Consider the following 16,767-nt stretch of genomic DNA (forward strand, 5'->3'; position numbering starts at 1 on the left):
TCCCCTGTCGCCAATGCTGAGCCTTTAATCCCACACCTTTAATCCCAGCACTTGGGAGGCAGCCTGGCAGATCTCTGAGTTCAAGACCAGCCTGGTCTCCAAAACGAGACTCCGTCTCTAAATAAATAAATAAGAAGTATTGTTGAACAGAGCTTGGTGGTGCACACCTATGATCTCAGCTCAGAAAGCTGAGGTTGCAGATTGTGTGTTTCAGGCTCATCTGGACTGCAGAGAGAAGGTATCTCAAAACAACACCTACTCTATGTCCGGAGAGATGGCAGGCAGTTAGGAGTTCTCACTGTCCTCACAGTAGGCGGGGTTCAGGTCCCGACACACACAACTGTCTGTAACTGCCTCCACTTCCAGGAGAAGTGCCTCTGGTCTCCAAGGGCACCTGCTCACATGAAGTGCACACGAACACATCCAGGCACACATACACACTTTAAAGCAATCGTTTCCTAGGTGCTGTTGATGTTTTAGGTGTGATAATCATTACAGTTAATGCAGAGATCCACACAGGAGTGTCTGCATATGGAATGATATAAGGTCTGGGATTCGCTTCTAGATAATTGGGAAGCACCAGCTGGACCAAGACTGCCTGGAGTTGGTGCCAGTAAGTCTGATGGTGGGGGGTAAGGAACTCACTGTGCCAACCCCCTCTTCTCCTGAATAGGGTTCAAGTTTCCCCAGCAAGTTCAAATCAATGACTACACACCCACACCAATGCAGAAATATGTACAAGACACAGTCAAAGAAAAGCTAATGAAAATTCAAGGTAGTAATATTCCAAATCATGTCTGAGAAAATCAGTATCAGGTGAGCATTAAAGAAGTCTAAAATGCTCTCACTAAAGTTAAACTTAAGGTGCATGTGGGGGAGGGGGGGACTATAGTTGTGACAGTTTTAATTGTTAACTTGGCACAATATAGACTCACCTAGGAAAGGACTTTTAGTAAGGACTTTTCTAGATTAGGTTAGCCTGTGATGCCTCTCGGGGAGAGGAGAGAGGTTAGCTTAATTATGCTATTAATTATGGGAAGACCCAGCCTCCAAGCAGGGTCTGGGTGTGGACTGTACAAGAGAGCAAGCAAGAGGCGAAATCACGCACATCTCTCTCTCTCTGCTCTCCACTGTGGATGTGAATAGCTGCTTCCTACTCCTCCTGATATCCCTCCAGTGACGGACTGCAAGCTAAATAAACACTATCTCCCCTAAAGCTGCTCCCGTCGGGGTGTTCACCTCAGAAATAGGGAATGAAACTCAGACCTCTTCTAACAGCGAGGATCTCTCCTCTCCCTCTCCCTCTCCTTCTCTCTCCCTCTCATGAAATCAAAAGAACAAGCTGTTTAGTTTGACTCGTTACACACTTGCGCTCATTTCAACTCTTGTGCACAGTACCTATGTGTTACATATACTGTTCCTAAAAATTGGAAGAAAAACAGAAACACATTTACGCTGCATGAAAGATACACTTGGACTTTGGACTGTAGCTCAGTGGCAGAGCAAGGACTTAGCACACAGAAGGTGCAGATCCTTGCATTCCTCTATAAGCATGCACATCCAGGAGTCAGACTTCAGGGATCTGACCTAGCACACCTCCTGATTCCAGCACATCAGACACCCGGCTCCAGCTGACCCTATCCTATGCTTCTCCAAACACACAAGCAAGGGATAAAGCCTCGAAAAACAAACCTATGACTCCACCATAGGCATGTCCACCAGTGACATGGACAAGGCATAGATCAACTACGTGCCTATCCCAACAGTTTCACCTTCTGGTTCCACCACCTAACTACCAAGAACTCCAACGCTCTCCCTACCCCCACCCCGCTTGGCACCTTCCCACATTTAATGCTTCATTAAAGGTTAAAAAAAAAAGTCTTTCACAGAGTATACAGCAAGATCCTGGCAAAAGTGAAGTGTCCTGTCAGGCATGGTGACACACATCTGCCACCCCACACTTCTACACTCAGGAGACAGGCAGACGCTGGATCTTGTGAATTCAAGGTCAGCTTGGTTCACATAGTGAGTTCCTAGCCAGGTGGGTCTACACAATGAAACTATGAATTTTTTAAGTGAAATATCCCAAACAGAGCAAACAGAAAGCACACCCAAATACAGAAAGCCTTCTGAAAGCACACACCAACGGGAGGGGTAGACCCTGCACCCCACCCGCTCTTTCCTGACCTTGTCTGTTCTCAGAAGCATCTCCCTCCTCAGGAGAACATCGGCAACTGTTTGGCCTCACTGGAGTCCTGGGTCCACATACACGTAACCTGTTTCATTTTAAAGCCAGTGGGAGCCATCATGCCCTTAATGTTATTTTTTCAGTTCTACAACGTTGGAATTTGATGATTCTCCCTTTGCCCATATACCTTATAAATCTCTGCTTTTGTCTAGGTGTCTATAAAAGCAGCTCGGTGAGCAGGCCAGTCAGGGATCACCTGGGCTAAGAGCTGCTGCAGATGTGTGTGGTCACACTGCCCTCTGTTGGCCACAGAGCTCTCCATCCCTGTGTAGACACACAGCTCTGACGTCCATGGACCTCTCATGTGTCTTCTAATAATCATCCTATTACCAGACTGAAACTCAAAACTGACTTACGATAGCCACTAGTAACACAGAAGGGTCAGACTAGCCATCTGGGCAGACACATGACACTGTACATTTCCACAGGTGATAACATTAGCCTCTGACGAGCTGAACACAGCTGGTCTCGGGATGTGACCTCTGTTAGTAACGCTGATTCAAAGTTCAGCATTATCTAACAAGACTGTGGAAAAAATGAATCTGCTCACACACTTATAACACTCCTGTAACCTGAACACTGTCCTGAGCTGGAGCCAAACTTTCTGCTTTCCTCAACACTGTCAGCCAAACACTAAACTAAGTAGCATGCCCAGCACCTCATTCTGGAACTTTCCGGGAGTCAGCAGCTAAAATGAGTAAGCAGATGCATGAGAGGGCAGGAATGAGCGGCTTGGGGTCAGGGGCATGACCAGTGGCCAGCTTTCCCCACTCTGCATGTTGGGTGGGCTTTACCAGGGAGAACGAAACAAGGGAGGGAGGAGTGGGGGAGAAGTTCAGGTGAGGAAAACGGGAGAGAAGGAACAGGAAATGCCGGCACGCTGGCACAGGCTCCAGTGCCTTTACACATCCGCCTGAAGTGGCTGTGTTCTCATAGCTAATTATGCTACCCAAAAACCTGTTCACAGAATTCCACACACAGGCTAAAGAAGCCCGCCCCCAGTTGGTTCTGATTGGGAAATAAATTGCCAACGGCCAATGGCTGAAGCAGGGAGACAGAGGAGGGACTTTTAGGATTCCTGGACAAGAAATGCAAGTGAGGGGGAAGGGAGTCGGCCCTAACAGGGGTGCAGGAGTAGGTGCAAAGTGAAAGCAGCCCCATGGGAGGAAACAGGACAGCAAAGATAAAATATAGATCTGGAAATTGTTAACTCAGGAATACTGGAGGGAAGTGTGTGCTAGCTGCGGGGAGGATTGGAAATGCCCAACCATCGAGCTAGTTAAGGCATACTAAATATAAAGATTGCATGTGCGTGTCCTTCATTCACGAATCCAGAGCTCAGGCACGTACCCACAGGCAGCATAGAGCAGACTTTATTTTTTTTTCCACGTGGAAAGGTTTAATGAGATAAACAGAGTAGAAGAGGAGAGGAGTAAGGGCCCCCCATGAGCACGTGGAGGGAAGGGGGAGGGGAGTGGGGAGAGAAGGAACAAAGGGGAAGAGCAGGGAGCAGGGAGCAAGAGAAGAGTAGAGCAGACTTTAAATATTCACACTACAGCCACACAGACTTTAAATATTCACACTACAGCCACACCGCTCTCCTCAGAAGCTGCAGAACTTTTGGCAAATGAGCCCACATTCAGAAAGCATGGGAACCATTAATCCTGAACCTAACTGGCTTGGAAACTCAGCTGCTACACTGGAAACGAACACTAGCCCAGTCTAGGAAAACAAGATAGTTCTTAGAGCTGTCCCAGGCCCCCAGCTCCAACTGTTTCCATGGGTTTACACAGGTTCTGTAGAACTAGAGTTTTAAAAAGGTTACTCATTGTCAGAGTCCGAATGTGCAGGGCCGGACGTGCCTGAGGGAGAGCCAGAGATAGGACTTGCCAAACCAGCTATCAGCCCCAAGGACATTGACCATCTGTAGCCACCCCCTCCCCTTCCTTCACCCCCTGAGTGAGATGAGCCACCCTACCTGCCTGCTGAGCTGCTAGAGAGCACGTACACCTTGCTGATGTAATTTCGCGCCGAAAGTAACTGTGCACAATTTGAATTGACCAATCATGTGTAACCGCACGAATGCCCCTATATAAACCCCCGAGTTTGAAAGCTCGGGGTCGATTCCTCTGTCTCCTGTGTGGGATACGTGTCGACCCGGGATCCCGCTAAGACCCGGGATCTCGTTAATAAAAGCTACCTCCTGCTGTTACATCAAGGCCGGCTACTCGTGATTCCTGGGGGCACCCCACCCCGCGATCGGAGTGAGAGACGCGGCTCCCCGTTTAGGGGTACGCTCTTTCAGTTCAGCATTTCTGTCTTAAGAAGGGAAATGCCTAAGAGGGTTTTCTACTTTAATAAACAATTCCCATCATAAAATATATCCCAGCAGGTTCAGGAACCTAATTTATTTATTTTATTTATTTTTTTTAAGACAGAGTTTCTCTGTATAGTCCTAGCTCTCCTGGAACTCACTTTGTATAGCCCAGGCTACCCTCAACCTCGGAGATCTGCCTGACTCTGCCTCCTGAGTATTGGGATTAAAGGTATGCGTGCACCCCATACCCGTCTAGGAATCCAACTTAGTGGGAACAAATGGTTCCTATTCAGCTTACCCAATCCTCAGAAATCCATTGTGGGACAGCCTCCCAAATGCTCACCTGTCTCTGGGGACATCCAGGGCAGTGTTGTAATCTGGAGGACCTCCAGGCAACATGTTGAACAGCAGGTGATTTGTCCCTCGATCCCACCTATTGAGAAAGTAAATAAATGAGAAAAAACCATAACCATGAAGCAGTGAGCATGTAACATTACATCACTTATGCAAATGGACCCAGCTCAAAACAGCGCCACCTGCTGGTCACAAGCATAAATAGCCACAACAGGAAGGTCTGTTTATTTGTCCAAAGGGACAAATAAAAAATTAGAAACATGTATACTTCCAGCTTGTCTGCTACATAGCCATTTCTGATCATAAAACAAAACAACCCTGAAACCTACCTAAATGCTCAAGAAACAAAAGTAGGGCTGGAGAGGTGGCTCAATGGTTAGGAGCACTGGCTGCTCTTCCAGAAGACCCAGGTTCTAACCCCAGCACCCCAATGGTGGCTCACAACCATCTGTAACTCCAGTTTCAGGGAACCCAATGCTCTCTTCCGGCCTGTGAGGACACCAGGCACACATGTAGTACACACACATACATAAAGGCAGAACATCCATACCTTTAAATAAATTAAAATTCTAAAAAAACAAGTAAATAAGCTATAGAAGGCTCATTAAATATATTACGGAATATCTATAAATGGAATTCTACACAATGTTCAGAATAGTATTAAAAAAAATGAAAGTCTAGAGAGATGACTTGGTCAGTAAAGTATTTGCTGTAGAAGTGTCAGGACCTGATACAAAAGCCAGGTAGAGCGGCATATGCCTGTAACTCCTCTGTTGGGGAGACACAGACAGGAGGCAGGATCCCACAAATTCAGTGAGGGATCTGCCTCCGAAATTAATTAATAATTTAGAGGTAGCAAGTGATAAAGATACCCAACATCAACCTCTGGGTTTTGCATAGACATTGTCTCTGTGTGTGTGTGTGTGTGTGTGTGTGTGTGTGTGTGTGTGTGTGTGTGTATGTGTGTGTGTGTATGTGTGTGTGCATGTCCTTGTGCTTGTGCATACACACACAAACCCACAGATACCATGAAATTATTTGGAAAGATATTCACAGTGCATTATGAGAAATGAAGCGTTTATAAGTTATGATCACATAATGTCATTCCTGGCCCAAAAAAATGTTTTATAACTATACACACATAGAAATTTTATACAAAAAAAAAGGACCTAATAAGCCCATTTAAACAATAAATGTTGTTACCTCTTAGAGATCAAGTATGGAACAAGTCTTACATTTCTTTTGCTAAGCTGCCTTTCTAAGCTTTTTACAGTAAACAGGAATGACCTAGTGCCTGGGGTGGAGGTTATACATTTTAATTAGGTGTAAAAAAGATGTATAGGAGAAGAGCCTTCCTTAGCTCCAAACTCCATGAAGCCCCAGGCTGACACAGCAGCACAGGATGGCAGACCCCAGCTGCTCAAAGCTCAGACCTCCAGCTACATCAGTCACTCACATACTTGTGAGGTAGACGAAGTATCTGGAGACCAGGTTAACAGGAGACACATTCCTGCCACTCCATTCCCTTCAGGTCATCCCCTGGGCTCTGGTTGCTAGGTGTCAGGTACCTGGGAAGCTGGGCCAGGGCTTGCGCTGTCTCCTTGATTCGAAGGGGGTTCTGGTTCAGCACATCAATGGAGGGGACGAACAGACAGGCTCGGCTGATGTCATCTGTGTAGTAGTCACTGTCTGAGATGGCTGTGAGCAGTTCATTGTACTCCCGGGAGATGGCGCTGCTCACCGGAACACCGGCGTCATCCACGTACTTCTTTAGGGGGTAGATGTACACCTTGATTTTGTTCTTTGGGTTGAAGCCGCAGCGGTAGACATCGAAACACGTGTGCATTCTACAGCTGAGATCCCCCCGCTCTGGGATAGGGCTGTCAGCTGTCAGCCTGACCACTGGCACTTCCCGGATGCTGCGTTTCTCCACACCCCCATCGCTGGAGGACTCGATGGAGTGAGGCCAGAACTGAAACATGCCAGTGGCGATGAGGCCCAGGAGGACGATGGAGAACAGGGTGACGTAGTAGATCCGGTGCTTGGTCTTCATCCTTGGGATGAGGGCAGGACCCCGGATGTTGGACTTGACGGACGCACACATAATGACACAGATGTCCTCGTCCTCACACACCTAGTCACCAAAGACAAAAATTGGTGGTGGTGGTGGTGGTGGTGAGTTAGGATGGCAGTCAGTACCCTGACAGGATTGGGTTGTTCAACTTCTTTTTTTTTTTTTCCTCTTTTCTTTTTTTTGGAGCTGGGGACCGAACCCAGGGCCTTGCGCTTGCTAGGCAAGCGCTCTATTGAGCTAAATCCCCAACCCCAATACGTTTATTTGTTTTTGCTTTCTTGTTTCAAGACAAAAATCTCATCAAAATACAAGCTATAGTCTAGTCTACAGAGTGAGTTCCTGGAAAGCCAGGCGCCCACACAGAAACCCTGTCTCAAAAAAAAAAAAAAAAAAAAAAAAAAAAACAAGCAAACGAACAAACAAAAACCCAACAACAACAAAACCCAAGGAACACAATCAGTAACAGCCAAGGCAATATGTCTCTGCAAGGGCCCAGTCATCCTCCCCAGCAGGTCCTGAATCTTCAGTTATAACTGAAGCCCAAGGAAAAGGCCTTAAAGTCAACTAAATGAAGATGATAGGGATCCTTAAAGAGGAAAAAAAAAAAGCCAGGGAAACACAAAGAAACAATAGAGGAAACAAGTAAGTTCCTCAAGGAAAGCCAAGAAACAGACGAACTGTTCAAGATATGAAAGTAGAAGCAATTAAGAAAACAAACTGAGGGAATTCTGGAAAAGAAAATTCAGGAATGCCAACAGGACTACAGAGGTGAGCCTCACCAACAGGACTACAGACAGAGGTGAGCCTCACCAACAGGACTACAGACAGAGGTGAGCCTCACCAACAGGACTACAGACAGAGGTGAGCCTCACCAACAGGACTACAGACAGAGGTGAGCTTCACCAACAGGACTACAGACAGAGGTGAGCTTCACCAACAGGACTACAGACAGAGGTGAGCTTCACCAACAGGACTACAGACAGAGGTGAGCTTCACCAACAGGACTACAGACAGAGGTGAGCTTCACCAACAGGACACAGGAGATGCAAGAGAGAAACTCAGGCCCTAAAGATATAGTAGAAGAAATGGTTACATCAGTCAAAGACACTATTAAATCTAAAATAAACTTCCTGACATAAAACATCTAGGAAATCCGGGACACTACAAAAAGACTCCAAATAATAGGAATAGAAGAAGGAGAGGGTTCCCAGTTCAAAAGCCCAGAAAATGCTTTCAACAAAGTCATAGAAAAAGTATTTCCTAACCTAAAGAAGGAGATACCTATAAAGGTCATTAAAAAGTCTACCAGCCAAAAAAGGCCCAGAGCCAGATGGTTTTAGTGTAGAATTCTATGAGACTTTGAAAGAAGAGTTAATACCAATACTCCTCAAATTGTTCCACAAAACAGAAACAGAAGAAACACTGACCAATTATTTAAATGAGTACACAGTTACCCTGATATTCAATCCACATAAAGACTCAACAAAGAGAGAAAATTAAATTCCAATTTCTCTTATAAACATACATGCAAAAATACTCAATAAAAATGCTTGCCAGCTGAATGCAAGAACACATCAAAAAGAACACCTAGCATTACCATAGGCTTCATGCCAGAGATGCAGAGATAATTCAATATACAACAACAGTAAATGTAACCCAACATATAAATAAACTAAAAGAAAAAAAGCTTGTCATCTCATTAGATGCTGAAAAGGTATTTGACGAAATCTAATAGCCCTTTGTGATAAAAATCTTGGAGGGATTAAGGATACAAGGCACATACCTTGTGTGCCTTGTAACCCAAACATAATAAAGACAATATAAAGCAATCCAATAGCCAATATCAAATGAAATGGAGAGAAACTCAAAGCAATGCCATAAAATCAGAAACAAGATAAGGTTGCCCACTCTCTCCTTGTCTATTCAATATAGTACTTGAAGGTTTAGCTACAGCAATAGACAATGAAGGAGACACAAATTGGAAAGGAAGAAGTCAAAGTATTTTCATTTGCAGATGATATGATAGTATACATAAGTGACCCAGAAAATTCCACTAAGGAACTCCTATAGTTGATAAACACTTTCAGCAAAGTGGCTGAATGCAAGATTAACTCAAAATGATCAGTAGCCCTCCTACATACAAGTGACAAATGAACTGAGAGAGAAATCAGGGCAACAACACCCTCCACAAGATCCTCAAATAATATAAGATATCTTGGGGTAACTGACCAAAAAAAAGTAAAAGATTTGTATGATCAAAAACTTTGATAAAGTCTTTGAAGAAAGAAATTGAAGAAGGTTTCAGAACGTGGAAACACCTCCCATGCTCATGGATTGGTAGGATTAACATAGTGAAAATGGCCATCTTGCTGAAAGCAATCTACAGATTCAGTGCAATTCCCATCAAGCCCAGCACAATTCTTTACAGACCTTGAAAGGACAACTCTCAGCTCAGTGTGGAAAAACAAAACCCCAAACAAGATAGGTAAAAGAATCCTATAGGTAAGACAATATGCTAAAGGTCTCACCATCCCTGACTTTAAGCTGTGCTACAAATTTAGTACAAGCTGTACAAAAATTGCATGGTGTTGGCATAAAAATAGACCTGTTGATTAATAGAACTGAGTGAAGACTAAGACATAAATTCATACGCCTATAGACACCTAATTTTATATAAAGAAGCCAGAAATGCATACTGGAAAAAAAGACAGTATCTTCAACAAATGGTGCTGGGCAAATGGGTTGTCTGAGTGTAGAAGAATGCATATAGATTCAGACTTATCACCCTGCACAACAAGTCCAAGGGGGCCAAAGACCTCCGCATAAAAGCAGACCCACTGAACCTGATAGAAAAGAAAGTGGGAAACGGCCTTGAACACAGAGGCACAGGCGACAACTTTCCAAATGGAATAAATAGCATTAGTGTAGGCACTAGGATCAACAATTACTAAATGACACCTCATAAAACGCAAAAGCTTCTGCAAGGTAAAGGACATTGTCATTCAGACAAAGCAGCAGCCAAAGAATGGCAAAAAGATTTTTACAAACTCCACATCCAATAGAGGTCTAATATCCAAAATAAAAAATAAAAATAAAAAAAAACCAAAAAACAAAAACCCCGAGATATAAAAACATCCAATTAAAAATGAGGTATAGATCAAACAGAGAATTCTCAATAGCGGAATCTTAAATGGCTAAGAAACATTTATTTAAAGAAATGCTCAACATCCTTAGCCATCAGGAAAATGCAAATCAAAACTACTTTGGGATTCTATCTTACGCCTGTCAGAATGGCTAAGATTAATAACACAAGTGACAGCGCACGCTGGCAAGGATGCACAGTAAGGAGAACGCTCCTCCACTGCTGGTGGGAAGGCAAACTTGTGCAGCTACTACGGATATCAATATGGTGGCTCCTCAGAGAACAGGGAATCAACTGACCTTAAGACCCAGCTATAGCACTCTTGGACATATTCCCAAAGGACACTCCATCCTACTACAGGACGTTTGCTCAACTATGTCCATTGCAGCTTTATTCACAATATCCAGAAACCGGAAACAACCTAGATGCCCCTCGAGTAAAGAACAGATAAAGAAAACGTGGTATATTTACACAATGGAGTATTACTCAACTGCTTTAAAAAACAGCATCATGAAATGTAGAGCAAATGGATAGAACTAGATGAAATCATTCTAAGGTAACCCAGAAAGATAAATGTATATATTCGTTTACAAGTGGGCATTAGCTATTAATAAGTATTAATCAAGCTACAATCCACAGAAGCACATACCCAGAGAGGTCAAGAGAGTTCAAGGGGGAAAGCATGGGCCTTCCTGGAGGAAACAGAGTAGGTTTTGGGTGGACTGTGGGAGGGGAGGGATGAGAATGGGAAGGATCAAGTGGAGGGGAGATGAAGGGAAAGAGTTCAGGGAGAGACAGCTGGACCTGGGGGTAGGGGACACTTGGGGGGACAGAGTGGAAACCGAGTGCAGCGGAAACTTCATGGAATCTGTGACCCTAGTGACAACTCCTAGGAATGGAGGATATAGAGTCTGAACTAGTCATCTTTCATAGCCAGGCAAGGCTGAAGAGATACGGGGCCTAAGCAAGGTGGTTCAGTGGGTAAGAGGGCTTCTGTGCAAGCATGAGGACCTGAGTTCAAAACCCTCAACAACCCAACAGAAAAGGCCAAGGGTGGCTACCCACACACCCAGGACTGGTGGGGTGGGGCAGAGGATGAGAGAGTTATCGGGGCTTGCTGGCTGTCAGTCCAGGTCAGCATTCAGTGAGAGACCCTATCTCCAGGAAACAAGGCAGAGAGTAAGGTGCATCCTCCTCTGGCCTCCACCTACAAATTCATATGTGCAACCTCCATACATACATATCACACACCACACACATACATACATGCACACACACACACACACACACACACACACACACATGCACACACACAAACACAGAGAGAGATCCAGCATCACCCTCGATCTGCAAGATATGGGTTTAAAAACTGGCTTATCTGAAAATCTTTTCTATTCAACAGGTGCCAACCTTGTCAGTTCTTAACATTTTCCCTAGCTCAACAAATCAGGCAGTGTCTGAGCTGGCTGCCCACTTCCACTGCCCCGTAGTTAAGGACACTACCTGGCCACTTCAGAACTCGGCCTTTCTCAGAATGTGGGAACCAGTTCCTTGGTAGCATGAAGGCCAATACCTGACAGCGGACCAATGTTGAGCTCGCTTCTCAAAGGTGTCAGCACCGCACTGGCCATTCTATATTGCCAGAGCGGAGAGGGTGGACTCCCCCCAGAGGCGGAGCAAGTGGGTTAGCTCCGGCCTCAAAGAATAAACCCAAAGAATAAACTCAAAGAATAAGCTATCTGCCTCCCTGAGCTTCAAGTTGCTTCCTTCAACACTGCCACAGCAGTCCTGATGCACCCCCTGCCTGCCACCCTTGGTTTCTGGCTGTGGCTTCTACTAACATTCTAACTGTATCTAACTCATGTGGGAAACCATTATCTGGATCATAACTGTCTCAGTACCATCCTCAGCCTCTCCCTGGTAAAAAGACAGACCTGTAGTTATAATCACCAAGAGTGTTAAACACCCCTGGGGGCCAATGAAATCACCCCTGGGTGGAAACCAGTCATTTAGGTCATGGCTCCATCCAAGCTTCAAGCCTGTCTGGCAGCACCATAGGACCAGCTCCCACTGTCCTACCTGGGTCATTAACCCTGGGTCACGAGAACACACCCATTTCCGCACCCTGTTTTATATCCCAACATTTCATATCCCCAGCCCCACCCCCAGCTGCTGTTAGTCCACACACAGCCAGGTCCTGCAGTCACAGACATCTGAAGACATCACTTGAGGGAAGCTGAGAGCAGAGGGAGGTGCAGGTAGATCCTGAGTGCCCATCGAAACAGCTGACCCAGGGAGGGCAGCTTGCCTCTGCCTTAAAGACCTGCTGCCAGTCCCGAGGATCTGGGAGTCCCAAGAATGCAGAGTTCTCAGAGGCCCCATCTCCCAGGATTTCTTCCCACCGGTAGCCTTGACCACAGATGCCAAGGCTGTGTGGCTGTTCATTCATTCACCTACTTTGCATTTCCCCCATGATGAGGATCGGACCCCAGTAGATCATCACATCTGCCCCCAGCTGCAGGACACCCTGCCATGGAACCTCACATGTTTCACGGTGTGCTATGAGTGGGCATCTGGGCTGCCCAAAACAGAATGCCTAGCATTCTCTGATATGAAGGCTTCTAAGGAAGACACCAGGAGGTAACCGCTACCCTTCTATCACCATAGGCCATACCCGATCAAGAGCTACAGCCACCATGCTGGGCTATCTCCCTCCTACCTGGATCTCTCTCCAAGCAGATACAGTAGGAGTCCTACAACTGTTACACTAGAGTACAGAGGATGCTGACTCCTTGCTTTACCCTGCCGAAGGGGTCCCTGCTGCCATCTGAGGGTGAGCAAGTCAATCCAGGACATGTTCCCGTGGTGCTTGCAAGCCCCTTCTGGATGCGCCAACATGGTCTGTGCTCTTCCAAACTAAGAGCATGAGCGGAAGTGTTTGGTAGGAGGGGGGCTCTGGAAAACCAGAGAGAGGAACCGGAAAGCAGAATGGTGAAGATGAAGCTGGCTAGCACTGAGCAGGGAAAAGCACTTGATTCTGCTAAGAGCCCCGGAAGAGTCATTCAGAACCCACCTCAGAACCACCTGACAGGTAGGGAGCTGAGGCACAACAGCCCAAAGCCACCCAGACATGGGCTCAATATCCAACATCTACCCCAAACGTCTACACCAAACTCTGAGGAATAATGCTGAGAGGGTGGCAAGCGCTCGGGCCAGCGCAAAAGCTCATAATAAAACAAACGGCAACAGGACTACAGTCCAGTAGCAGAGTACTGGTTGGGAACAGACTAAGTCCTCGTTAAACCCAGGAATACAGTTGTTGATGTTGGTGTTGTTGGAGAGGGGGCTGAAGAGATGGCTCAGAGCAAATACTGCTTTATTATTATTATTATCATCATCATCATCATCATCATCATCATCATCATCATCATCATCATTGGAGAAGAGCTAAAGAAATAGGTCAGCAGTTAAGAGCAAATACTGATGATGATGATGGTGGTGGTGGTGGTGGTGGTGATGATGATTATTATCATTATTGGAGAGGGGACTGGAGAGATGGTCCAGTGGTCACAAGCACTCGCTCTTCCATAGGTTAGGTTCCCAGCACCCACATGGAGGCTCACGACCATGTGCAACTTCAGTTCCTGGGAATCTGATGCCCTCTTCTTGCCTCTGCAGGCGCTGCACACACATGGTACACGAGCATGCATGCATGCAAGCAAGCAAAACACATACAAAATAAAAACAAGTAATAAAGCAATGAAGATGAGGGAGGCCTTCCCTGTGAGCACCACCTTTTACTACGACAGTTCTTTACAGCACCTGCCTCACTTAGAGTGGCCTGTCTGCTCTGCCGGTGTCCCTCTTACAGTCTAGTCAGTATTCTCAACATCCAGTATCAAGGGTAGAACATACTGGATCTCAACCTGAATGCTGGCTGAGTGAGTGAGTGAGTGAATGAATGAATAAATGAATGAATGAATGAACGAACGAACATCTTTCCTTCCCAGTTGCACTGGGACACTCACCACTCTACACTCAGGGGAGGGGCTTCTGACCGTCATCCTTCCTGAACTGGAATTTCCAAAAGGGAAATGATGGCTGTAGGTTTCCACTGGCTCTAGGTTTTCTGTGCCCTCCTCTGAACACCTCCTCTCCCTGCACCCATCACAAACAGCTACACCCGAAAGAACCACTGGCTACGATGGTTTGGTTTGGTTTTCCATTTGTGTTGGGACAGCCTCCTCCAGCCCAGGCTGGTCAGGAACTAGATGATCACCCTTGTCTCCCTGCTCTCACCTCCTGAGTACTGGGATTGTGGGCATGCATCCCTGCCTCAGTTTATAGGGCACTGGAGATCCAATCCAAGGCCCCATGTGTGCTCTGCCACCTGAGATACAGAAGCACCCATCCCTGATAAACTTGTGCTGAATCCTGGAGACCGAATCCTAGTTTTCCTGACTGCCCAGTTTCATACGAATCCTAGTTTTCCTGACTGCCCAGTTTCATACCATAGCCTACATCTCAGACCCTACAAATTATCATCCTTCAAGCCTATCAAACACCCTCCCTCTCAATTAAAAAAAAAAAGTCTAGAACCATTCATCCAGCTTCAGAGCACTGAGCCACTGGAACGACTCTAACACCCATCTACGGGCACGGTGAGACGCACTTGACGTTCCTGGAATTGCTCCTTCCTAACACTGGCCTGAAACACCTTTCTTCCAAGCTCCAGGTTATAGTCAATCCACTCAGCCAAACGTTCCAGGTCACAATTTCCTATTACCTCAGCCTTTTCCGAGCGGTCCTGCCTGCTGAACTGCCTTTGCTACACAGGATCTCTTCTGAAAACAATGTAGGCAAACAGACACAAAGTCATGATACTTGACAGGGTTAGAATTAAAGTTCCAGGGTGGCTCACTACCCCCCAAAAGGGTTTCCAGTATAAAGACACTGTTTGACTGTGGCAGTTACATCACATTAAGTGAATACATTAAGTACCGAACTGAGCATTTTACTCTACACTTGTGGGTTTACTATGTCTTATTTCATCCTCCTGACAGCGCTGTGTGACAATCTTCTGAACCTCACTGTGGTGCAGAAAGGTCAACAGCAAGGCTAAGGAACTTTCAGGGTTCCACAACAGAACTCCACGGCTGGGCTCCAGCGCACAGCAGCCTGGTTCCTCAGATGACTATCCAAGCGCACAGGCTAGAGGAACTAAGAGGCTGAAGTCAGGGAAAGTGATTGCAATACAAACTCGACCGTGTTGATTATTACCGTGAATTGCCTTGAGCACCAGAGTACACAAAGTTCAGTTAAAGTACTTAGAACTTATAGCTGACTTTAAACAATTGAAATGGACATGCCCCAGACTCAAGACAACATCCACAGGCCCAAGTGAAAGGGCCCTTCTAGAGTGGCACTTAATATGTGACACCAAACCAGTGTTTGACTTTCAAAACTGGACACTGTTGCCACCATCAGGAACGCATCTCCCAACGCTCAGAGCCACACTCTGAGCCACACACCCCACCGCGTTCCACCCAGGACCTGCACTGGACGCCACTGGTCCGGGATAGCCAAGGTGCTAGGCCTCCCAGGGAGGACTCGGGTCCCGCAACCTCCAGTTGCAGCAGAAACAGATGTCCTGGACAGGCTGGCGGGCCCGGGGAACAGGGCATAGGTACAGATGGGGCAGCGGGGCAGAGCTGCGGTGCTCTTGCAGCCCCCGGGCTCCCAGAGGCCCAGCCCCGAGGCCCACCCGGTCGCCCGCGCGCCGCGCTCACCTCGGAACCGGCCGCCTCCCGCTCGGCCCCGCGCTCCGCCACCGGCTTTGGGCGCGGGGCGCGAGCCACGGCCGTGTCGGATCGCGCGGTGACGGGAGGCCGCCGCCAGCACCAGGTAAGCCAGAGCCAGCCGGGGAACGCTGCGCCGGCCTCCAGTTCCCCACGTCTGACACGGCGCGCGCTGCGCATGCGGAGCGGTAACGCTGCGCCCCCTGCTGGACAGGAGGAGTCAGCACACGTGAGCAACCCCGCCCCGGTGCAAAGGCGGAGGAACTGCCAGGGCGCACCAAGCTCCTCCGGGATAAAACTGTCAAAAACGCAAGCATCTGTCTATATTAGGCGTGGTGGCTCATACCTGTAATCTCAGCACAGCAGAAGGATCACTCACTAGTTCCAGGCTAGCCTAGGCTACATAATGAACTATCTCCAACTCTGCAAAGCATTCTTATGCCCACAGGGCAATTTGCAGTGTCCATCAAGGTGTAAAAATAACGCCCTGGACCTGCAATTCCATCCAACCTGCTTCGTAGTTTACCCTGAAGAAAGTCTCATCACTTATTGAAACATTCACCACGCTGTTTTTAATAATAGCACAACACTCGGAGCAACGAGAGTAAACTATAGATAGAATTAGGGAACAACAAGAGGAGGAGTCATACCAGTCACCAAGGTAATATCTCCAAGACAGGCTAATGAGAAATCAGGGTTTCCAAAAATGGGCAAGCACGGTCACTTTTAAGTAAAAATGTGCTTGTGCAAAAACAGAAGAGAGAAAATGTGTTGAGCAGATGCTGTGTCCAGGCATAAGTAAAATATTTTTCTGCAAAAGACAACAAGCAGTTA

At 46.7% G+C, this 16,767-nt stretch overlaps 1 protein-coding gene across 5 annotated transcripts in view; it reads right to left on the reverse strand.

The window, feature by feature from the left end:
• Positions 1-16,120, reverse strand: part of Ext2 (exostosin glycosyltransferase 2) — a 133,197-nt gene extending 117,077 nt beyond the window's left edge. For 2 of the 5 annotated variants that reach the window (NM_001107751.2, NM_001399506.1), the window contains 3 exon segments: positions 4,909-4,998; positions 6,488-7,053; positions 15,925-16,107. In NM_001107751.2, the coding sequence (NP_001101221.1) occupies positions 4,909-4,998; positions 6,488-7,023 (626 nt within the window). In that variant the 5' untranslated portion in view covers positions 7,024-7,053; positions 15,925-16,107. 5 annotated transcript variants of the gene reach the window in all.
• Between the last annotated feature and the right edge of the window lie 647 nt (positions 16,121-16,767).

This window comes from Rattus norvegicus, chromosome 3 (genome assembly GCF_021556685.1).
Source record: "Rattus norvegicus strain SHRSP/BbbUtx chromosome 3, alternate assembly SHRSP_T2T, whole genome shotgun sequence".
Taxonomy (NCBI): domain Eukaryota; kingdom Metazoa; phylum Chordata; class Mammalia; order Rodentia; family Muridae; genus Rattus; species Rattus norvegicus.